This window comes from Anguilla rostrata, chromosome 3 (assembly GCF_018555375.3).
Source record: "Anguilla rostrata isolate EN2019 chromosome 3, ASM1855537v3, whole genome shotgun sequence".
In the NCBI taxonomy this organism is placed as follows: Eukaryota; Metazoa; Chordata; class Actinopteri; order Anguilliformes; family Anguillidae; genus Anguilla; species Anguilla rostrata.
The window spans coordinates 17,863,446-17,881,359 of NC_057935.1; the positions used below are offsets into that span (position 1 = coordinate 17,863,446).

The 17,914-nt window shown below is 44.1% G+C and overlaps 1 protein-coding gene across 1 annotated transcript; it reads left to right on the forward strand.

Moving 5' to 3' along the window:
• The first annotated feature begins 205 nt into the window (after window positions 1-205).
• Window positions 206-12,286, forward strand: sik1 (salt-inducible kinase 1). The gene is made up of 14 exons (XM_064326568.1): window positions 206-497; window positions 1,029-1,248; window positions 1,475-1,591; window positions 4,112-4,175; window positions 4,527-4,688; window positions 4,828-4,952; window positions 5,090-5,213; window positions 5,425-5,651; window positions 5,917-6,066; window positions 6,161-6,268; window positions 6,483-6,708; window positions 6,995-7,252; window positions 7,486-7,711; window positions 7,841-12,286. The coding sequence occupies exons 2-14, from the start codon at window positions 1,096-1,098 to the stop codon at window positions 8,319-8,321; spliced, it is 2,421 nt and encodes an 806-aa protein (XP_064182638.1). The 5' UTR covers window positions 206-497; window positions 1,029-1,095; the 3' UTR covers window positions 8,322-12,286.
• The last annotated feature ends 5,628 nt before the right edge of the window (window positions 12,287-17,914 follow it).

Genomic DNA, 17,914 nt, shown 5'->3' on the forward strand with positions numbered 1-17,914 from the left:
AAATCACGTGGTGACACATCTCTGGGATTGGCGTCATCGTCTTCATCTCCAAGCAACGGCTCCATCAGCACTCGCGTCAGAGCAGGCAGAGCCGCAGTGTTGCCCGGCAACTTGTGCCTTGCGCGCTCGCCCGGCCTTGCGCCCTGCTAGAAGCTCTGACGCGAATGTGACGTTAATGAGGTAGGTATCAATTTGTTATGGAAGAGAGGAGGGGTGGAGTTCCCCAGCAGAGTATCAGACTGTAGCTCCCTGCATGCCAGCAGAACGCACAGTAAGTGCTGAACACGATGTAGGGAGACGGGATGCATTGTAAATAGTTTTATTTTTTTTAAAGGTTTGCTCATAAAACGTTCATTATCACTGTAAACCCGTCAAAGTCACCTTTAATACAAAACGTTCTGTTTTAAAATACATTTTCACATGGAATCGCTGTTATATGAACTGAAGAAAATTAAAAAGCAAGAGTAGAAGAAGCTCGTGTCCACATGCCCGCTAAGGTAAGTTCAATGTTGCTACAACTGCTCGGAGCTGAGGGAATGCGTGACATCAGACTTAATGATTCTTAATATTTATGTCTATTGTGGGTAATTAGGGAGTGTAATCAAAATGAATCTCTCTCTCTCAAAAAAATTACAAGTCAAATTCGGGAAATGTTTTTTTGTACTTCAGCTTTCACTTACAATACAATAGTGCACAAGCTTTAAAGTTTTTTAAATATTTGATCTGTTTTACTAAGACAAACACAGGAACTTTAAAGCACTAAAGAATATTTTTAAATATAAATTTCAGTAGCCTATTTGGTAAACTACAGCATTACACGAGAATATCTGTTTAATATTTCTATTACGGAATTGGATCTATCATCGCAATTCGTTGTCGTCGTTAGTGTGTTTTATTTAGTATAGAGTGAAATTAAATATAATAAGCTATTAAATAATTTAACGATAATAATAATAATAATAATAATAATAATAATAATAATTGGCCACCCACAAAACGGAATTAACGTTACTTCTTGTTTTACGCAGGCGTAAACAATTAAACAAAACAAACTGATCCAGCTGGAATACGTAGACAAAAGAACATTCTACCATCATGGTGATCATGTCGGAAGTCGGCCCAGGGTCTCAGTCGAGTCCACCACACGGCAGGCCGCTGCAGGTCGGCTTCTATGAGATTATACGGACGCTGGGGAAAGGAAACTTCGCCGTAGTCAAACTGGCTAGGCACAAAGTCACAAAAACACAGGTATACGTTCACTTTGCATTTTCTTTCTTGTGCGTTTTAAATAATTCCACTGTTTGTCTATTACACATTAGTTCGTATTGTTTGCTTTTTTGTGCTTCATTACGTTGTTCTGGCATTTACTTTAAGGGGGTAAATGTTTAGCAATATTGTTATTTAAAAAATTGCAACATTAAAAACCACATGACGTAGACTGAATAATTGACTTGTCTTGTCCGATCACACGCAGGTCGCAATCAAAATCATTGACAAGACGAGACTAAACTCCTCAAACCTGGAGAAGATCTACAGAGAGGTTCAGATAATGAAACTCCTCAACCACCCCCACATCATCAAGCTTTATCAGGTGAGGTTTTGCTCTACGTTTATTTTACTGTACGTTTCTGTCCACCACACGAGTTACAGGGAAAATGTATGGAAAAAAATAGATATAGAGGCTCCGCTCGGGACGTAGCCTACAGGAAAGCTTGTCTCGTATTCTCGTCGTCCACGGAGTTGCTATTCATTGAATGCAAGTCCGGGGTTAATGAACCTGCTGACAGTTTCGGTTTCAAAAAGCGTTAAAACAGGCATAGGCAGCGCAGCGTTTCTTCCATGGATTAATCCGGTTCTGACGAATTAGACCAGAAGTAGTTGCAACAGAGCAATTGCGCGTGCTTTCTGTGAAAGGTGTCTGTCTTTTGCAAGCTTGGTAGTCATCTTGGTATGTTGTCCTGGGATGTTCTATAATTTAAGAACTATTAGCGCAATCCCTTTTGACCTCTCCCTGGATTTCTGTGTAAGACACAGACCATCAGTGATCAGGGATGAGCCGGGAATTATTAGTCAGAAGGCTCAACTCAAATTAGTCACGAGTCAATGCAATGTGCTTGACCAATCACGTGAAGGCCTGCTCATAATGTCCTGCTCTCCAGTTCCCTTGAATTGTAAAGGAATTAATCCGATTTTTGCCTAAGAATTATAACAATGAGCAGGTATTTGGGAGTATTTCTTGCCCCTTCCATATTTTGTCTTTGTTTTTTTGCATTTTGGAATTATCTGTTTTTCATCAATTTAATACTCTGAGTGCTGAGAATGCAAAATTGGCCCTAAACAAGTGAAATACTGGAAATAAGCATAGATTAGAACTGGTGCAAAAGGCTTCATGTGTGGGGGCATGGGAAAATGCTTGATAGCACTGATCTCAGAAAACGGACTCTCAAATTGAGTTTGAAGTTAACAAAGCAATCAAAGGCTTAATTATGTGTTCCCAGATGTTAATTTAAGCAAATTTAGTTGTATCAAGGTACATTAATTTTGTTTTTCCTAATGGTAATGGCCCCTGTAAAAAAAAGTTAGTGGGAGGACTAACAGTGTAACGGGTGCTGCTTCTGCAGTAGACCAGATCACCTTTGCTGCTGGATAATACCCTTGACAACATGTCAAGGAATCCAGGGAAAATTAACACTGTTGTTTCATCAACACTTGTGCTTTTGCTTCAGCTAAAGATTTGACTATCAAAGCACACTATCTTATGTGAAAGGTACTTGGATTCCTGCAACTATGGCATTATTTTTTTCATGCTGGTATCTCTGTCTGCCTGAGCCCCCTGTGGCAAAATCTCTCTCTCGTTCTCTCTCTCTCTAGTTTCAGACACTGTGACCTTGGGCCACACAAGGTCAAGTCGTTTGTCTCAGGCATATGTTTCCCACCCAGCATGGCCTTATTTTCAGTCACGCACAGTTCTCTTGCTCTCCTGGGGGGATTTCAGGAATTGGGGGGAAAGCAAAGCAGCAAACCACAGGTTAACCCCCTTGACCTTTTTTTCCAATAACACAGTAAATTAACATCAGTCAGGGAGGGCTCTCTGCTGCGTTATGGCAAGCTGATTAACTGAAACCTTTGTAAAGGAGAAATAGGGAGCCAGTGACCCCCTAAACCAAAACAATAAGCTCTCCGTTTCTTTGTCCACACAGCTCTTTTATTTGATGTGGCTTTGAAGTCTGGAGAGAGATAATTATTCTGAGAAGTCCTTGTTGAACCGCCTTGCCTTTCTGCCGTTATTGCTGTATTTGAGACTGGGGGGAGGGAGCTTTTATAAAACTAACGTGGCAACAATTAATCTGTTATTCTTGGAAAGGCAGTCATTGTATCAGACTTCAATCCTAACTGTGACGCAGGCTGGATTCATTAGTCAATGCGTGCTTTCCAAGCCTATGCAAAAAAATAAAAAATACCCTCCAAAAAAAGAAATGGTTCCGTCCAGTCCCGGATCTTCCATTCCTACCGTTTCCTCAGAAATGGCCTGCAGCTGTTATACCCCCTTTGCATTCAGACATGTGTGTTTTTTCCCATAATGGGCTCGGTGTGGGTCGTAAGAAAGTTTCACTCTTGCTGGGAAATTCCAGGGAAAATGTTAACAACTCTCTTGGCACCACCAAATTTCCGGTTCTGGAATGATGTTCCGGAAACTTCCGGCCAGTGAGGTCTTGTTTTGTTAGCATTTCCCTGGAAGAGGATGTCAGAGTGGCCAATAATGGGAAGCCCGGGGCAGTGTCGTTAAAAAAGGAACAATAGTTTGGATGAGCTGTGTGGGCCTGTGGGCTTGTATTCATGTCCTACTATAAATAAGTTGAGTACAGCATCTGGCTTGTGGATGCTGTTGTGTAATAACCCATTTTGTGGAAGACTCAGCTCATCGCATGAGTGATATTAAGCTTATGGTACAAACAGGAAGCTATTTCAGCAGGAAGAGAGAAAAAATACAAATGAGTATCGTAATGACAGGCGGTCAGCATTGTGTAGCAACGTTCGAGTCTAGCTGTGAAAATACGCTTCTGATTTAAAAAAAAAAACTGACAGATTTTCTTTATTTTGTGCCTTTCAGGTCATGGAGACCAAAGACATGCTGTACATTGTGACGGAGTATGCAAAGAATGGAGAGATGTTCGGTGAGTTGAAGCTCCTGGTTTCCCATCGTTTTAATAGCATTTTCTGCCAAGGAGTCGGGTGGATCACTGCCTGAATTGTGCAGGGGATGTAGTAACAGGTGCAACTTAGGCCAGTGAAATATTTTGGGTGATATTTTCTGGGCATTCAATCTCACTCTCCTACCAAACGTTTATTTTTTTAAGGCTTTGGAGATAGTAAGAGCCAAGTAAAATGAATTTGGATTTGCAGAAACCATTTGAATTCGTCTGACCACAAAATGGCCAAATGACAGAGATCCTGATTGGCTTCTCTCTGCCTCGAGTGTTGTATAAATTGACAGGAATCCCATTTGTTCCCCTCCTCAAATGCAGATTATCTGACCTCCAATGGGAGAATGAGTGAAGGAGAGGCACGGAAGAAGTTCTGGCAGATCCTGACAGCCGTTGACTACTGCCACAGGCACCATATTGTACACAGGGACCTGAAGACCGAGAACCTTCTGCTGGATGCCAACATGAACATCAAACTGGCAGGTAGGCAGACAGGCCAGTGTCTTCCAGGCTTTTAAACTATGGCATGTTACAGTGCCTAAACTGTCAGAGTGTCAGGAACTGCCATTTAAAAAATGTTTCCATGTTTTTCCTGCCTCTTTCCAACTCCTCCCACCCCTAGACTTTGGCTTTGGGAACTTCTACAATTCGGGTGAGGCGCTGTCTACCTGGTGCGGGAGTCCCCCTTATGCGGCTCCAGAGGTCTTCGAGGGGAAGGAGTACGAAGGGCCGCAGTTGGATATTTGGGTAAGGTCCGAGAAGCTGTTAAACATGTCGGGTCTCTGCTTAGTGATGTACTGTTGGTGGGGAATGGGATAATGATGAGTGGAGATGGAGGGGATTTAGAAGAGATGGTTGATTTTTGGACTGGTTCATCTCCTCAGAGTCTCGGGGTGGTGCTGTATGTGCTGGTGTGTGGCTCCCTGCCCTTCGATGGGGCCAGCCTTCCCGCGCTCCGCCAGAGGGTCACCGAGGGCCGCTTCCGAATCCCCTTCTTCATGTCCCAAGGTACGCACGGGAGACCCCATCATCTCTCTCACATTGCGGAATTATACACACACATGCACACCCAGCTGACCCATCGAATGACCTGAAACTCCAGAAAGAAAGGCAGTCTTTCCTTGTGTCAAAGTCAGCATCTTTCCTCTCACTCAAAGCAGCAGCGCGCCAAGGTCTTCCCCTTAAGCTGAAACCCAACCTGCTTTTTGCCTCCTTGCAGACTGCGAGAACCTGATCCGGAAGATGCTGGTGGTGGACCCCGCCAAGCGCATATCCATAGCCCAGATCAAGCAGCACCGCTGGATGCTGGCCGACCCCTCGGCCCCCCGCCAGGCACTCTCCCTCTCCCTCTCCATCACCGACTACAACTCCAACCTGGGAGACTACAACGAGCCTGTTCTCAGCATCATGCAGACGCTGGGCATTGACCGGCAGAGGACCATTGAGGTGAGGGGGGAGAGGCGGAGTCACCACAGCAGCCATACCAGCACTGTAGCCAAAAGGGGTCTCCTTTACAGTCTGGTCTTTATAAAGTCCCTGTGTCAAGAGATTTAGCTGGTGTATGAGATAAGGTGTCTCTAAAGGCTCTTTGGAAGTTGCTTGTTTAGTTTCTAAAGCCCCCCTTCGAGGAGATTAGTTCCTAGGCTGCACCATGTTTTAAAAAAAAGAGAGATTGTAAAACTGATGGCCCCCATCCTGTATGTCATTCCAGTCTCTACAGAACAGCAGCTACAACCATTTCTCCGCCATCTACTACCTGCTGCTGGAGAGAGTGAAGGAGCACCGGGGCCACCAGCTGAGCCGGCAGTGTGGGGGCTGGGCCCAGTGGCCCCGGCGCACGTCCGACTCGGCCGTCCCGGAGGTGAGCGCCGCCCCCCGCCCGCACGTTCGCGGTCAGCCACCGCTGCTCTTCGGAATGGGCTCTGACGTCCGGCTGTTCCCTGTCCCTGCCCCAGGTGACCATGGAGTGCACCGACGGCTTCAGGACCGCCTTTCCCTTCCCAGCTAAGCACTGCGCCCCTGTACATTCCGAGATGGAGTGCGAGTCTGGAGGATTGTTTCAGGTGAGCGAACGCACATGCACACGCTCACACACACAGACACACACACACATGCACACACACACGCATGTTGACAATCTCCCCCAGAATGCATTCCGACAGTGTATGAGGATTGATTGATTCCTTCAAAATTTGCAGCCAGCCCCCCTACCTCCCAGCTGTGTGCCCCCCTCCCTGTGAGAGGCCTGGCTAATGTGAGCTTCCCTTCCCTCCCCAGCGCGTGGTCTTTCCGGTGGAGGCCAGCCTGAACGGGCTGCTGCAGAACCGCTCCATCTCGCCCAACAGCCTGCTGGAGACCACCATCAGCGAGGAGGTCCGACCCCACGACCTGGAGGAAGAGGAGGGGCTGCAGGCCGTTTCCCCCCACAGCCTGCAGGGCAACACCTCCCGGCGACACACCCTGGCTGAGGTCTCCGCTCGCTTCCACCAGTGCAGCCCTCCCTGTGAGTATGACACACACTTTTGCCTGCACGTACATGCACACACACACATGGTACCTCACGCACACACACACATAGACACAGACACAGACACACCCACACAGGGTACCACACACACACACACACACACAAACACACGCAGACGTAGACTCAGACACACACACACACACACATTACAACCTACAGTCTAGATAATGTTACATGGCTACAAAGCTACAGTGTGGATGATATTCCACCAGAAAGATCCTGCTTTCCGGTTGTTCCTAAACTCCCTACTCCCCCCACCCAGGTATCGTGGTGTCCTCAGTCAGCCCCTCTGATGGAGCTTCCTCAGACAGCTGCTTGAAGTCCTCATCCTCCACCGCCAGCCCGGCCCTCTTCACCCCTGGGGAGGCCTTCCTGGCCGCCACAGCGGGTCCTGGCACTTTGGCCCCCGTTGGGACTCCCCTCACCCAGTCCTCCACCCTGCTGCTCCAAGCTCGGGGCAGCCTGCCCGGGGCCAACTTCCAGGAGGGTCGGCGGGCTTCCGACACCTCCCTCACGCAAGGTACAGTGCGGTCCGGCTGGGGGGCTCTGAGGGGATGACAGTTCAGTAGGGTTAATCTCTCAAGTTAGGGAGGGAGAACAAGGGTGGCGGGACACTAATTTAATCAGCTTCATATGTCAGGAGTAGAAAAGCAGAGTGAAGCGAAGATCAATCACCCTGACTTTAAACTCACTCTCTCCCTCTTTCTCTTTCTCTCCCTCTCTCTGCCTCTCTCTCTCTTTCCGCCTCCCCAGGTCTGAAGGCTTTCCGTCAGCAGCTGAGGAAGAACACTCGCACCAAGGGCCTCCTGGGCCTGAACAAGATCAAAGGGCTGGCCAGGCAGGCGTGCCCCCCGGCCCCCTGCCCCAGGGGCAGCCGTGGCTCCCTGGGTCCGGTACTCTGTGCCCCCTCTGGCCTCCACACCTCCTCGGGCCCCCGGGATGGGAGGAGCCTCCTGGAGGAGGTGCTTCACCAGCAGAGGTAAGAAGAGGCTTCTCTTTGTATCTGCAGTCAGTTTCTTTGGGGGTTCTTTATTGGTGGGGAGGGTGTTTCCTCTACCCATGCAAATTCGGGTGTGTGACCCCGTGTCGGTTCCCTCTGTCTGCGCAGGATGCTTCAGATGCAGCACCAGCCACAGCCGCAGACACAGACGCATCAGCCCTCGTCCCCGTCCTCCGGTCTCTTTTCGGCGGCCTCCCTGTTCGCCGAGCCCCCTGCCGGCCCCTCCCTCTTCCTGGCCGAACCCCAGCAGGCCCCGGCCCAAGGCCTGGCCCCGCTCGGCCTGCAGCACACCACCTGGCAGCATTCACCTTCATCCTCCTCCTGCTCCTCCTCCTCCTTCTTTTTCTCCCCGGCCTGCACTCTGTCTACCGTCACCACGGCAGCGCATCTGCTGGAGGCCCGCCTGCACATCAGCCCCCAGCCCCAGCTCCACCCCCAGCCCCAGCCCCTGCCTCACTTCTCCTTCCTGCCCCACAACCAAAGCAGCTGGGGGGCAGCTGCCATCCCCGTTAGAGACTCGGACATGCAGGAGCTGGGCCCCCCCTCCACAGGACAACAGAAACTCAACAGCTGTGTGATGGTTCGGTAGAAGAGAGAAAGAGTGAGTGAGAGAGAGAGAGAGCGAGAGCTAGTAAAAGAGAAACAAACCCAAAACACACAAAACAGAACTCCTGTTTCATTCCTAAGGGACTTGCAGTTCCTTCGCTGAGCCTATTCTTTGCCAGCAGTGGGAAAGACGACAGACAGAAGACGTTGTATTCAGGCCGGATTGCCAACAGCAGCACCAGACAAAAACACAAAAATTTAAGCCTGCGGTGCGGTGTGTCTTGACGGTGTGAATTCGGCGTTTACGGTAGCTGTGTGAAGTACAAGCTAAGCAAAAAAAACAAAAAAAACAACAAGTGAGAAATCCTTAAACCGTACGTGTGAACCACATTCATGTCTGTGCGTACGTGCAGTGCATGCATTGTCCAAAACAAGCAATAACAAAAATCCTTTGTGGGCCCTCAACCCTCGCCATGTCCTCAGAAAAGCAATACTGGGCTGGGACAGAGGTCTACCGGAGGCTCTGCCTCTTGTCACAGGACAGTGCGAGTTACTGGCCTCACTTGAAAAATGAAGAACTGGCAGTCTACTGGATACACACTTGACACGGTCAGAAAAAAAACAGGCTTATTCCCTTCTCTTTGTTTTTACAAAAAGTGTATCAATGTAGGAAGGGCCTAGTTTTCCGGAAAAAAAAAAGAGTTTACTGACAAGGACCAGGGGCCTCATTTATAAAAATCATCTTGGAACTCTTTCCTAAATGTGGGCTTACAATCGTTTCCTAAAATGTTCCTACAAACGATTTATAAATTGTCCATACACACAATAAATGTTCCGACGCATGACCCATTTATAAATCAGAAATCATCCTAAAATTGTACGCGTAGGAACAAGCTTATCAACTACACCCACGCCATCAAATATATATGTTCAGGTGTTCTGCTCTACGGTCTCTGCAACATCATTGTTGCATGATATAAAATTAATATAATATAGCCATTTTTTCTTCATATTTTGATTTTGTATATTTCAATTGTTCATTGATTTTAAGCTTTAAACTATTAATAATAATAATAATAATAATAATAATAATAATAATAATAATAATATTATTATTATTATTATTATTTGGCTGTTATATTTTTCATAAAGGTTTGCACACTTGATAATGTTAACCACAAGTGCTGCGATCATAGGTGTGGGGTTCATTTCTACTTTGGGGGAGACTCACTGCTGGACCACCTGGTCTCAGGTAGTGAAATGTCAAGTTTCGCAAGCATGCTAGCTGGTCTAGGGACCAATTCATATGAAAGTATTGGCAGTGACATGTCTTCCTGTCTTCCCCAAAACCTACACACATGGCTGCAATAGCCTGCTTAACAATATTGCATCTCACAGTGCTTATTACAAAAATCAGGTGTGTGCGTGGTCTAATAGTCTACACATCTCCATGTGTGAAAGTATTAGCAAAGTATTCTCAACAAAAAAAAATGTTGATCCTGCAGCACCGTTACATAGTTTGACGACAGTTCCAAGTTTTATAAATCTTAATTTGTGCAGTAATTTTCTCTTAAGATGACATCTCTTGAATTTAGAATCAAATCCTTGCGTACAAATGTTTTATAAATGAGACCCCAAACTCTTCTGTCCTTTGAACAGATCTTTGTTTGTTCTTTTGTTTTTAGAAAAGACCAAAGCTTGTTTTGTTTTCGTGCCCCTCCTCCTTATTTACAGTATAGTCTTGAAAACATGCAGTATCCAGGGTTACCAAAACTTCCATTCAGAAAGTAGAGAAATTATTAGCAGCCTTTTAGTAACTAAAGCTATTGCAATTACTTTTTTATTACCGAAGCTAACAAGACAAAAATTAAGCTACTGCTGCTCAAGAATAAAGAAAAACAGCGGTACGGCAGAAAGGGTATGCTAGCTTGCTAATGAAAGCACAACAGGTAATAACGGGGTTTAATTTTAAAAGCTAACAACAGAGCTTCACATCTTTCTTACGCTAGGTACCATTGGAGTTATATTATACTATGTGTTTTTTTTTTCCTGTTCACCGTAACTGAATTTAGAAATTACCATGGCACCAGCTATAGTTTTATTATTGTTTTTTTTCCTGATTTTATTTTCACACAGATATATGCATATGTGTTTTTTGCTGTTACTCCTGGTCTGTGTCTCTTTCTTTTCATGGCTGTAAGATGCATAATTGTCATGGCTATGACCTTTGACACTTCTTGAGCCTAGTTTTTCAGCAGAGTATTTATTATTTTTTTGTCATCATATCACTACCTCCTCCATGTGGTCTTGGTGTGCTTTTTGTTCTGGCGTAATTCAGTCTTGCGTTCCAGGCCGCGTAGTTTACAAACCTCAGAAACTTTTCTTTTCATCTGCTGTTGCTGCTTCATAAAGAACAAATTGAATGATTTCTCATGTGATAAGGCAACATACTTTCAGGTGGCGTTGTGTAATAATCAATAGCTTATTTTATGATTTTCGGCAGCAGTAAGGACACGCAAGCTTATTTGAATTCCCTTCCCCCCTTGTGCCCCCCATTTTCCTTTTTTTTGTGGGGTACCTATTGGCAGAAGCAGTCTTTTATCGCAGAGAGAACAAAGATTTTGGGATGTGTGCAATATTTCATATTGAAATTGAAAAACCAAGAGAAAAAAAAAAGATTATAGGAAACTATTGGCAAGTTCTTTGAGCTTGTGTTCTTTTTTTTTTTGTTGTTGCATTTTTTGTATGATTGTACTTGATTAATTCTAATATGCTGACAGGAATTATTATTATTATTATTATTATGATTATATAAAGGAACAACTGTAGGAAGAGGTACTTGTCATCCCAGACAATTTCCAGCTACTTTCTCAATGACACAGTTTGCCTTCGTGTCTTAGCTGGCTTTGTAGCAAAATGGCAGTATTAGAGTAAGCCAAAGAGAAATGATCTGAAGAAGCACCAAAATGCTGCTTGTAGCACATTTATTGTACAGACTTAACATGCTGTATGAAGATGTGGAAACAGGGATGGTTTATTACGCCACTTTCAGTACTAGACCAAGAGTGAGGATAGACTCTTCTTGGGGGATCAAGTGGGAGTTGTGGCTCTCTGAAAGACAATGGTTGTTTTTTTTTTTTTTAAACCCTTTTGTCTTTTGTTTTAAGAGTTGACTCTTAGCAATAGAACCTTGCTGGACTTCTTACTATGTAATTGTTTTAAATAATTCATTTTGAAGCAGTCAGTGTTGCTGGACGTATTTGTTGTTTATTTGACGAGACAAGTCATTTTCGCAAGGCCACCTTTTATTTTCAAATGATTCTCCTCTCATGTACCATCGTAGTTTTAAAAAAATTATTTTTGTCATCTCCTAACAATAATGACCTGTTACTATTATTGAACTAGAGTCTTTCCAGTGGCGGTTTTTATTTATTAAGTCTTCCATGATAAATTTCATCAGGTTTTTTCAAAGAGAAAAGAAAAGCATTTTGCGTCAGCTTGACCGGGCTCACCTCTACTGCTTGTGCCTTCTGAACAAGATCCAATGATAATAATGAGTATGAAGAAGCAGAAAGGTAGTCCAGGCCTGGGACAAGTTACAGCTGTTCTCAGGCAAGTCCAGAGAACTGAAGAAGCACACAGAAAAGGCAGAATAAACAACCATTTCCAGCCTTGTGGCCAGAGGTCAGACAGACCCCCCGTTGTAATATTTTATTTTAAATCGCTGTTTTAAGAAATGCACTTTATTATGAAATATGATATTTCTCATCTGAGATTTGTATCTTTCACTCGTGGGATTTAGAATTGTCTGTCCGTCCGCCCTGTTTTGACTGATGAACAACTGTCAGAAACACTAAAGCTTGTCGTTTTCATGTGGTTCTGTGAAAAATGTCATTTTTTTATTGTTCTGATATGCAAGTTGACTGAAGTATGTGTGCAAGATGTTGGTGCGTGTATGATGGTTTTATTTATGTTGCTATTTATTTGAATAAAAAAACTTCTTAAACATTCCAATTGAATTGACCCTTGAATTTAGAACTGGAATCTCACTGACACTTTTCATAAAAATATTCAAAGGATATCAGCAATCCCTTTTAAGCAGATGAAAAGATATGATTCTCTGAATTCACAGATATGACTTGTAAAGGCAACATTGTAAAAAAAAAATCCTCCTGGGCTTTGGCTTGGGATTCACTTGTTGGTCTAGACAGGGGTACATTGATAGATACATTGGAATAGATGAGGGGAAAAAAGTTGCTGTATTTTACAGCAGTCATATTAAATACTTCACTAATCACATGCATAGGACTGACAGTTGTTTTAACATATTTTAAACTTCACATTTGAACACATCTTAGCCTACATTTTAAGAAGGGGTGGGTCATTAAGCTTGTTAAGTGGGTCATGTGTTTGTGGGAAAATTCAAGAACTTGACTTTCAATTCAAATTGGAAGAGTTGAGGTGAACGTATTCACACATACAATAATTAATCTGGCTGCCCATGCCAGGTTGAAATATGTGGCCAGTTTTGGTGAAGTCACTTGCCTGTTCTGTCTTGCACAGACATCCTGCTCCATGAGCACGCTTTTCTGCCCTCCATTGCTGCTTGCTGATGAGGGCTCTGCCTCAGAGTTCCATGATGTAGCAGCTCACAAATACTTTGTCTTCTGTCACACACTGTGTTCCATCCCACACTGTCTTCTATCACACACTGTGCGTTCTATCAAATTTTGCTTCTTCTATCACACATTGCATCATCTGGCGCATACTGTTCTGTTTGTTAGTTCAGAAAATAACTAACAAAGGAGAAATTTAGTTTACGACTTCCGTGACACAATAAGAAATGCATTGTGGTCTGAGCTGAGAATGTTGACACCGAGCTCCAAATCCATGGCTTCTGTCAGCTATTCAAGTGACGTGGGAAAGATGAACCACAAGTGTGCAACAAATACCATGAACCAAAAAAACTGTGATGACAAATGCGACATTACACAACCAATAAACAAACTCTCACAAACTCCCCCACAGTACCTGTTTGTGGGGGCATTGTGGTTTGTTTGAAAGACTGTGCTCGCCTACAGTCTAAGAGAAGCGAGGGGAGAATGTTTTTGAGTGTGCGCTGGTAAAAGTGTGTGTTAGTGCGTGCAGGGCAGGGGTGTGTGTAAGTGTAAGGGGGGGGGGGGAGGGGAAGAGGTGGGTGATGTGTGGGTGACAGCAGTGTTAGACAGAGAAAGATTGAGGTAAAAGACATAGGCTGAATCAGGCTGAGTAGGCAGAAGGGGGAGAGGGGATTACCTCTGGCTCACAGATCAGCCACAGATGAATTATTTAGGGCAGTCTGGGATCCCCAAAGTGAATCTGAAAAATACCCTAGATCTCCTCCGCCTCAACCTCCCACTGATTTTCTACGCTCCCCAGTACTGACACAGAACTTACTGTAAACAGTACAAACCCCCCTGTTAGGAGGGAGAGGGAGAGAGAGAGAGAGAGAGAGAGAGAGAAAGAGAGAGAGAGAGAGAGAGAGAACCTCATGCATACAGCCCCCCACAAGAAAGCAACAGCAGACAAATTTAACTTTAATACATCCTTGATGAATAATGAAGTTTTTAAAAGCACTCTTCAAATATGTTTGACAGAAATACATTACCCAGTCTGTTCCTCACATGAAAGTTGGTGCAATCTTAAGGGTGAACGACACTGAACTTCTCTGTTAGGCTGCTGTCAAGACGGGTGGTACAGTCACAGTGGTTTCGTTGTGACTGTGCAGTTGAAATTGACTTCATACATTCAAATCACCACAAGCTGTTATGTAAACTGTTCTCTTTACTTCTTGATTGCGTTTCTCCACCCTTGTCTCGCTTGAGGCCATTTCAATGAAAATGAGACAATGACTGCTCCCATTGCTCTTCTTCGCCTTAATTTACCTGGCCGCTCTTGCCAGGAATACATCCCAAATGCAAAATAAAGAATTCACACTTTTTGCGTCTAAGGTTATTCTATTTAACAGAAAGTGCAATTCTTGGGGTACTTGACATACCAAAAAACCAAAACCAAACCAAAAACCAACCAAACAAAAAAGGGTGGTGCAACAGGCCTGGGGCATGAGAGAGCTCAAAGATGCTGTTTCCTAGCATTAAGTAAATACGCTTAGTCACAGACAATGATATCACAGTGGAAGATCAGTTCCAGAGGCTGACCTGATTAATTAAGAACAGAAATTCATGTTTTGGCATGCTAGAGATAGCTTCTTCCATGCTGAATATGGGCCAGAATCAAACAAGAACATAAAACTTTGAGCCAGTGCTTTATGCAAACAAGTAAACACAAGAATTTTGACCAGCATGTGTGCCTAAATCATAAGTCTATTGCTTGAGTAGAGTTGCTTGCTTTGTAAACCAACTTTTATGTAATAAAAAAGCACAGAATTTATAAGCATTTCTAAAACATTAGTGATTCAGCTCATCTACATTGTCATATATTCTAAATACAATTTACAATATATTTGGTAACACTTCACTTTTGGTAGTTATTTGGTAGCAGTTATAAAGCCTTCATATGCATTCATGTGCAAGACATAAATGGTCATAGCACTTTATCACATAAGCATACATGCCATTAATATACATTTATAACAGCAATAATAAAGTATTATACATTATATAACCAGAGAGCCACAATGCTTAATAGCCACTGTCATAACAAGTAATCGCATATGACTGAATTCTTTATGGCATAAGTTCTAGAAGCACATGTGTCACACTCTTATGTCATATTCAACACCCAAATGATAATATCAAAATTACAATCCTGTACTGAATCAGCATTGCTGGTACTATTATTTCTCATAGCAAGATTACAGCTGATACCACCACACCCAAATGATTACATGTGTGTTGAAAAAAAAAGAAAAAAAAAAGCTCTCTGTCTTTTTCTAATGAGATACATATGTCAAGATTAAAATGGGAGTATAATCTTAAAGTACGTGGTGGCTGAATTCGTGACATACTGTAATCCGAGTGATGTTGGGACAAGTCTTCGTGGGCATGTTCTGAGAATGTGAAGTTACAGTGTATTGACTGGTGTCTGGCTTGAAAACAGACCTTCCCTGTCAGATTACATTGGCTGCAGACGATTAGAGCAGGCAGATAATTTTCAGACAGCACCATGGACACAAACACCCCCCTGTGAGAGCTTCATAGAGAAAGCAAGGTTGCTGTGCAGCACTGTACACCATAACACATAGCTGATCTGTTTTCTGGCTTAGCCCCCCCCCCCCCCCCTCCGCCCAGGTTTTGCCCATGAGCAATTTTCTAAAATGAATTTGAGAAAATAAGGGGGAATTAAGCTGGTACAAAGCTGTTTAGTGGAGCAAAGGCCTGTAATGGAATGCTTTGCTAGACCAAGAGGGCTCCTGTATAACATTAACTGTTGCTTTAAGTGCGTCATAGGGCTAACTGCTGACCCAGAGAGGGTGAGCGAGAGCAGGTCTCTCTCCCTCTGTCTGACTCTCTCTTTGTCTCTGTTTCTGTTTCTCTTTATCTCCCTCTGTCTCTCTCTCTCTGTCAAACAAGTACTGTAAAATCCCACTGGAATATGGGCTAACCTACTGAACACTTATTTTGAAAAACTTAGTGAGGAAATCTTAACAAAGATCATAGCATGATTACAAGGGTATTTTTGTGCCTGCCCCCAGACACCCCCCCCCCCCATCCCCGCCCCCCAAGTCCCCACATGGGACGTGCACATTCCAGCGTTGAGTCAACGTGCCAGAGTCCCTGTCACCATTAGGGTAAGGACTCTGATGACAGGCACTACAGGAAATGTGGTAAACAAAACAAAAAAACAGAGCGTGTTTTGCGTCTGGGTGTGTTATGCCATCAGGGGTTTGGGCGGAACTGAGTGCTGCTAAGGAGACAACACAGTGAGCTGTGAGAGTTCTGTGGCTGACTGGGCGCCATGGCTGACAGGGGCCTGATATATAACCTTTAATTCCTTATCACTTGCGCACTCCCCTCTTGCATTTCCAGGCACGTATACTCTCCGAAGGCCAAGGTGGATGAAGGGGGCGGGGGTGGAGGGTGGGGCAAGGGGGGCTGCCTGGTTGCCATCGATAGCCTACATGCCTGATGCAGCCTCGCAGTTTGGTGTAAATGACACCACACTCCGCCCGCCTTCTCACTTTTCAGCCGGTGTGACTTTCAGCTTCTTCATCTTCGGTTCAGAACGCCATGTACTGAGGGAGGGTGGGGTGGGGTTCGGGGGGGGGGAGCTGTTTGTCCCTGCACACTTCACAGAAACCTCTGTGCCCCACTGCCACCACTAAGTGCCTTGGTCGGAAGGTTGCCAAAGGTAAAAGGAGGCCAAATAATCAATCCCAGAACAACACAAAGTTGTGTGTAAATCACCATTTATCATCCCAGAAACGTTCTGATTGGCTGACTGTGGGTTGGTGCTGATGGCTCTCGATTTAATCTCAAACATATCGTAAGCTGATTGGGCGCAGCACAGTGTGTAATTATAGATCGGCTTTATTAGGTCTGGGATTTAATAGCTTATAGCTGGGTAGCACTGTGGTATGGCACTACCTTGTGTCCAATCACAAAAATATGATACAGAGCTTAATAACTTAATAACTAAACCATAAACATTTTCCTCAGTGATGAAATACAATTATATGGATGTACAGTGAGCTCCATAGTGTTTGGGACAAACACATATTTTTTCTTGATTTGGGTCTGTACTCCACAGATTTGTAATAAAACAATTCACATGTGGTTAAAGTGCAGTTTCTCAGATTTATTTAAGGGTATTATTATACACTTCGGTTTCACCGTGTAGAAATTACAGCACTTTTTTATACATAGCCCTCCCATTTCAGGGCACCATAATGTTTGGGACACATTCATGTTATAGAAATGAGATTAGTCATGTTTAATACTTACATTGTATATCCTTTGCATGCAATGACTGCTTGAAGTTTGTGGCCCATAGACATCACCAGGTGCTGAATATCTTCTCTGATGTTGCTCTGCCAGGCCTGTGCTTCAGCCATCTTCAGCTTCTGCATGTTTTTTGCCTTAAGTTTTCTCTTCAGCACAAGAAATGCATGTTAAATTGGATTAAGATCAGATGTCTGACTTGACCAGGCAAGTGTTTTTGGCTTTTAAAAGCTCCTTAGCTTCTTTTGCAGTAGCACGATTAGTGTCTTGCTAGAAGATGAAGTGCCATCCAATGAGTTTGGAGGCATTTCGTTGAACTTGAGATAAGATGCTTTGGTAAATTTCAGAATTCATTTTGCTGCTGCTATCACGTTACATCATCAATGAAGGCAAGTGAGCCAGTACCTGTTGCAGCCATACATGCCCAAACCATAACACCCCCACTACCATGTTTCACAGATGAATGGGGTGCTTGGGCAGTTTCTTTTGGCCTCCACACTGTGCACTTGTCATCACTCTGAAACAAGTGAATATTGGTCTCACCTGTCCACAATACCCTTTTCTAGAACTCAGCAGGCTCTATTATGTACTTTTTAGCAAACTGACTAACTGCAGTCAGGTCCATAAATATTTGGACATTGACAAAGTTATTGTTATTGCTACCACAGCATATTGGAGTTGAAATTAAATAATGAAT

Coding starts and splice junctions, on each gene's coding strand:
- sik1 (XM_064326568.1), top strand. CDS start 1,096: ATGGTGATCATGTCGGAAGTCGGCCCAGGGTCTCAGTCGAGTCCACCA. Junction 4,689..4,827: donor CATGAACATCAAACTGGCAG/GTAGGCAGACAG, acceptor TCCCACCCCTAG/ACTTTGGCTTTGGGAACTTC. Junction 6,269..6,482: donor AGTCTGGAGGATTGTTTCAG/GTGAGCGAACGC, acceptor TTCCCTCCCCAG/CGCGTGGTCTTTCCGGTGGA.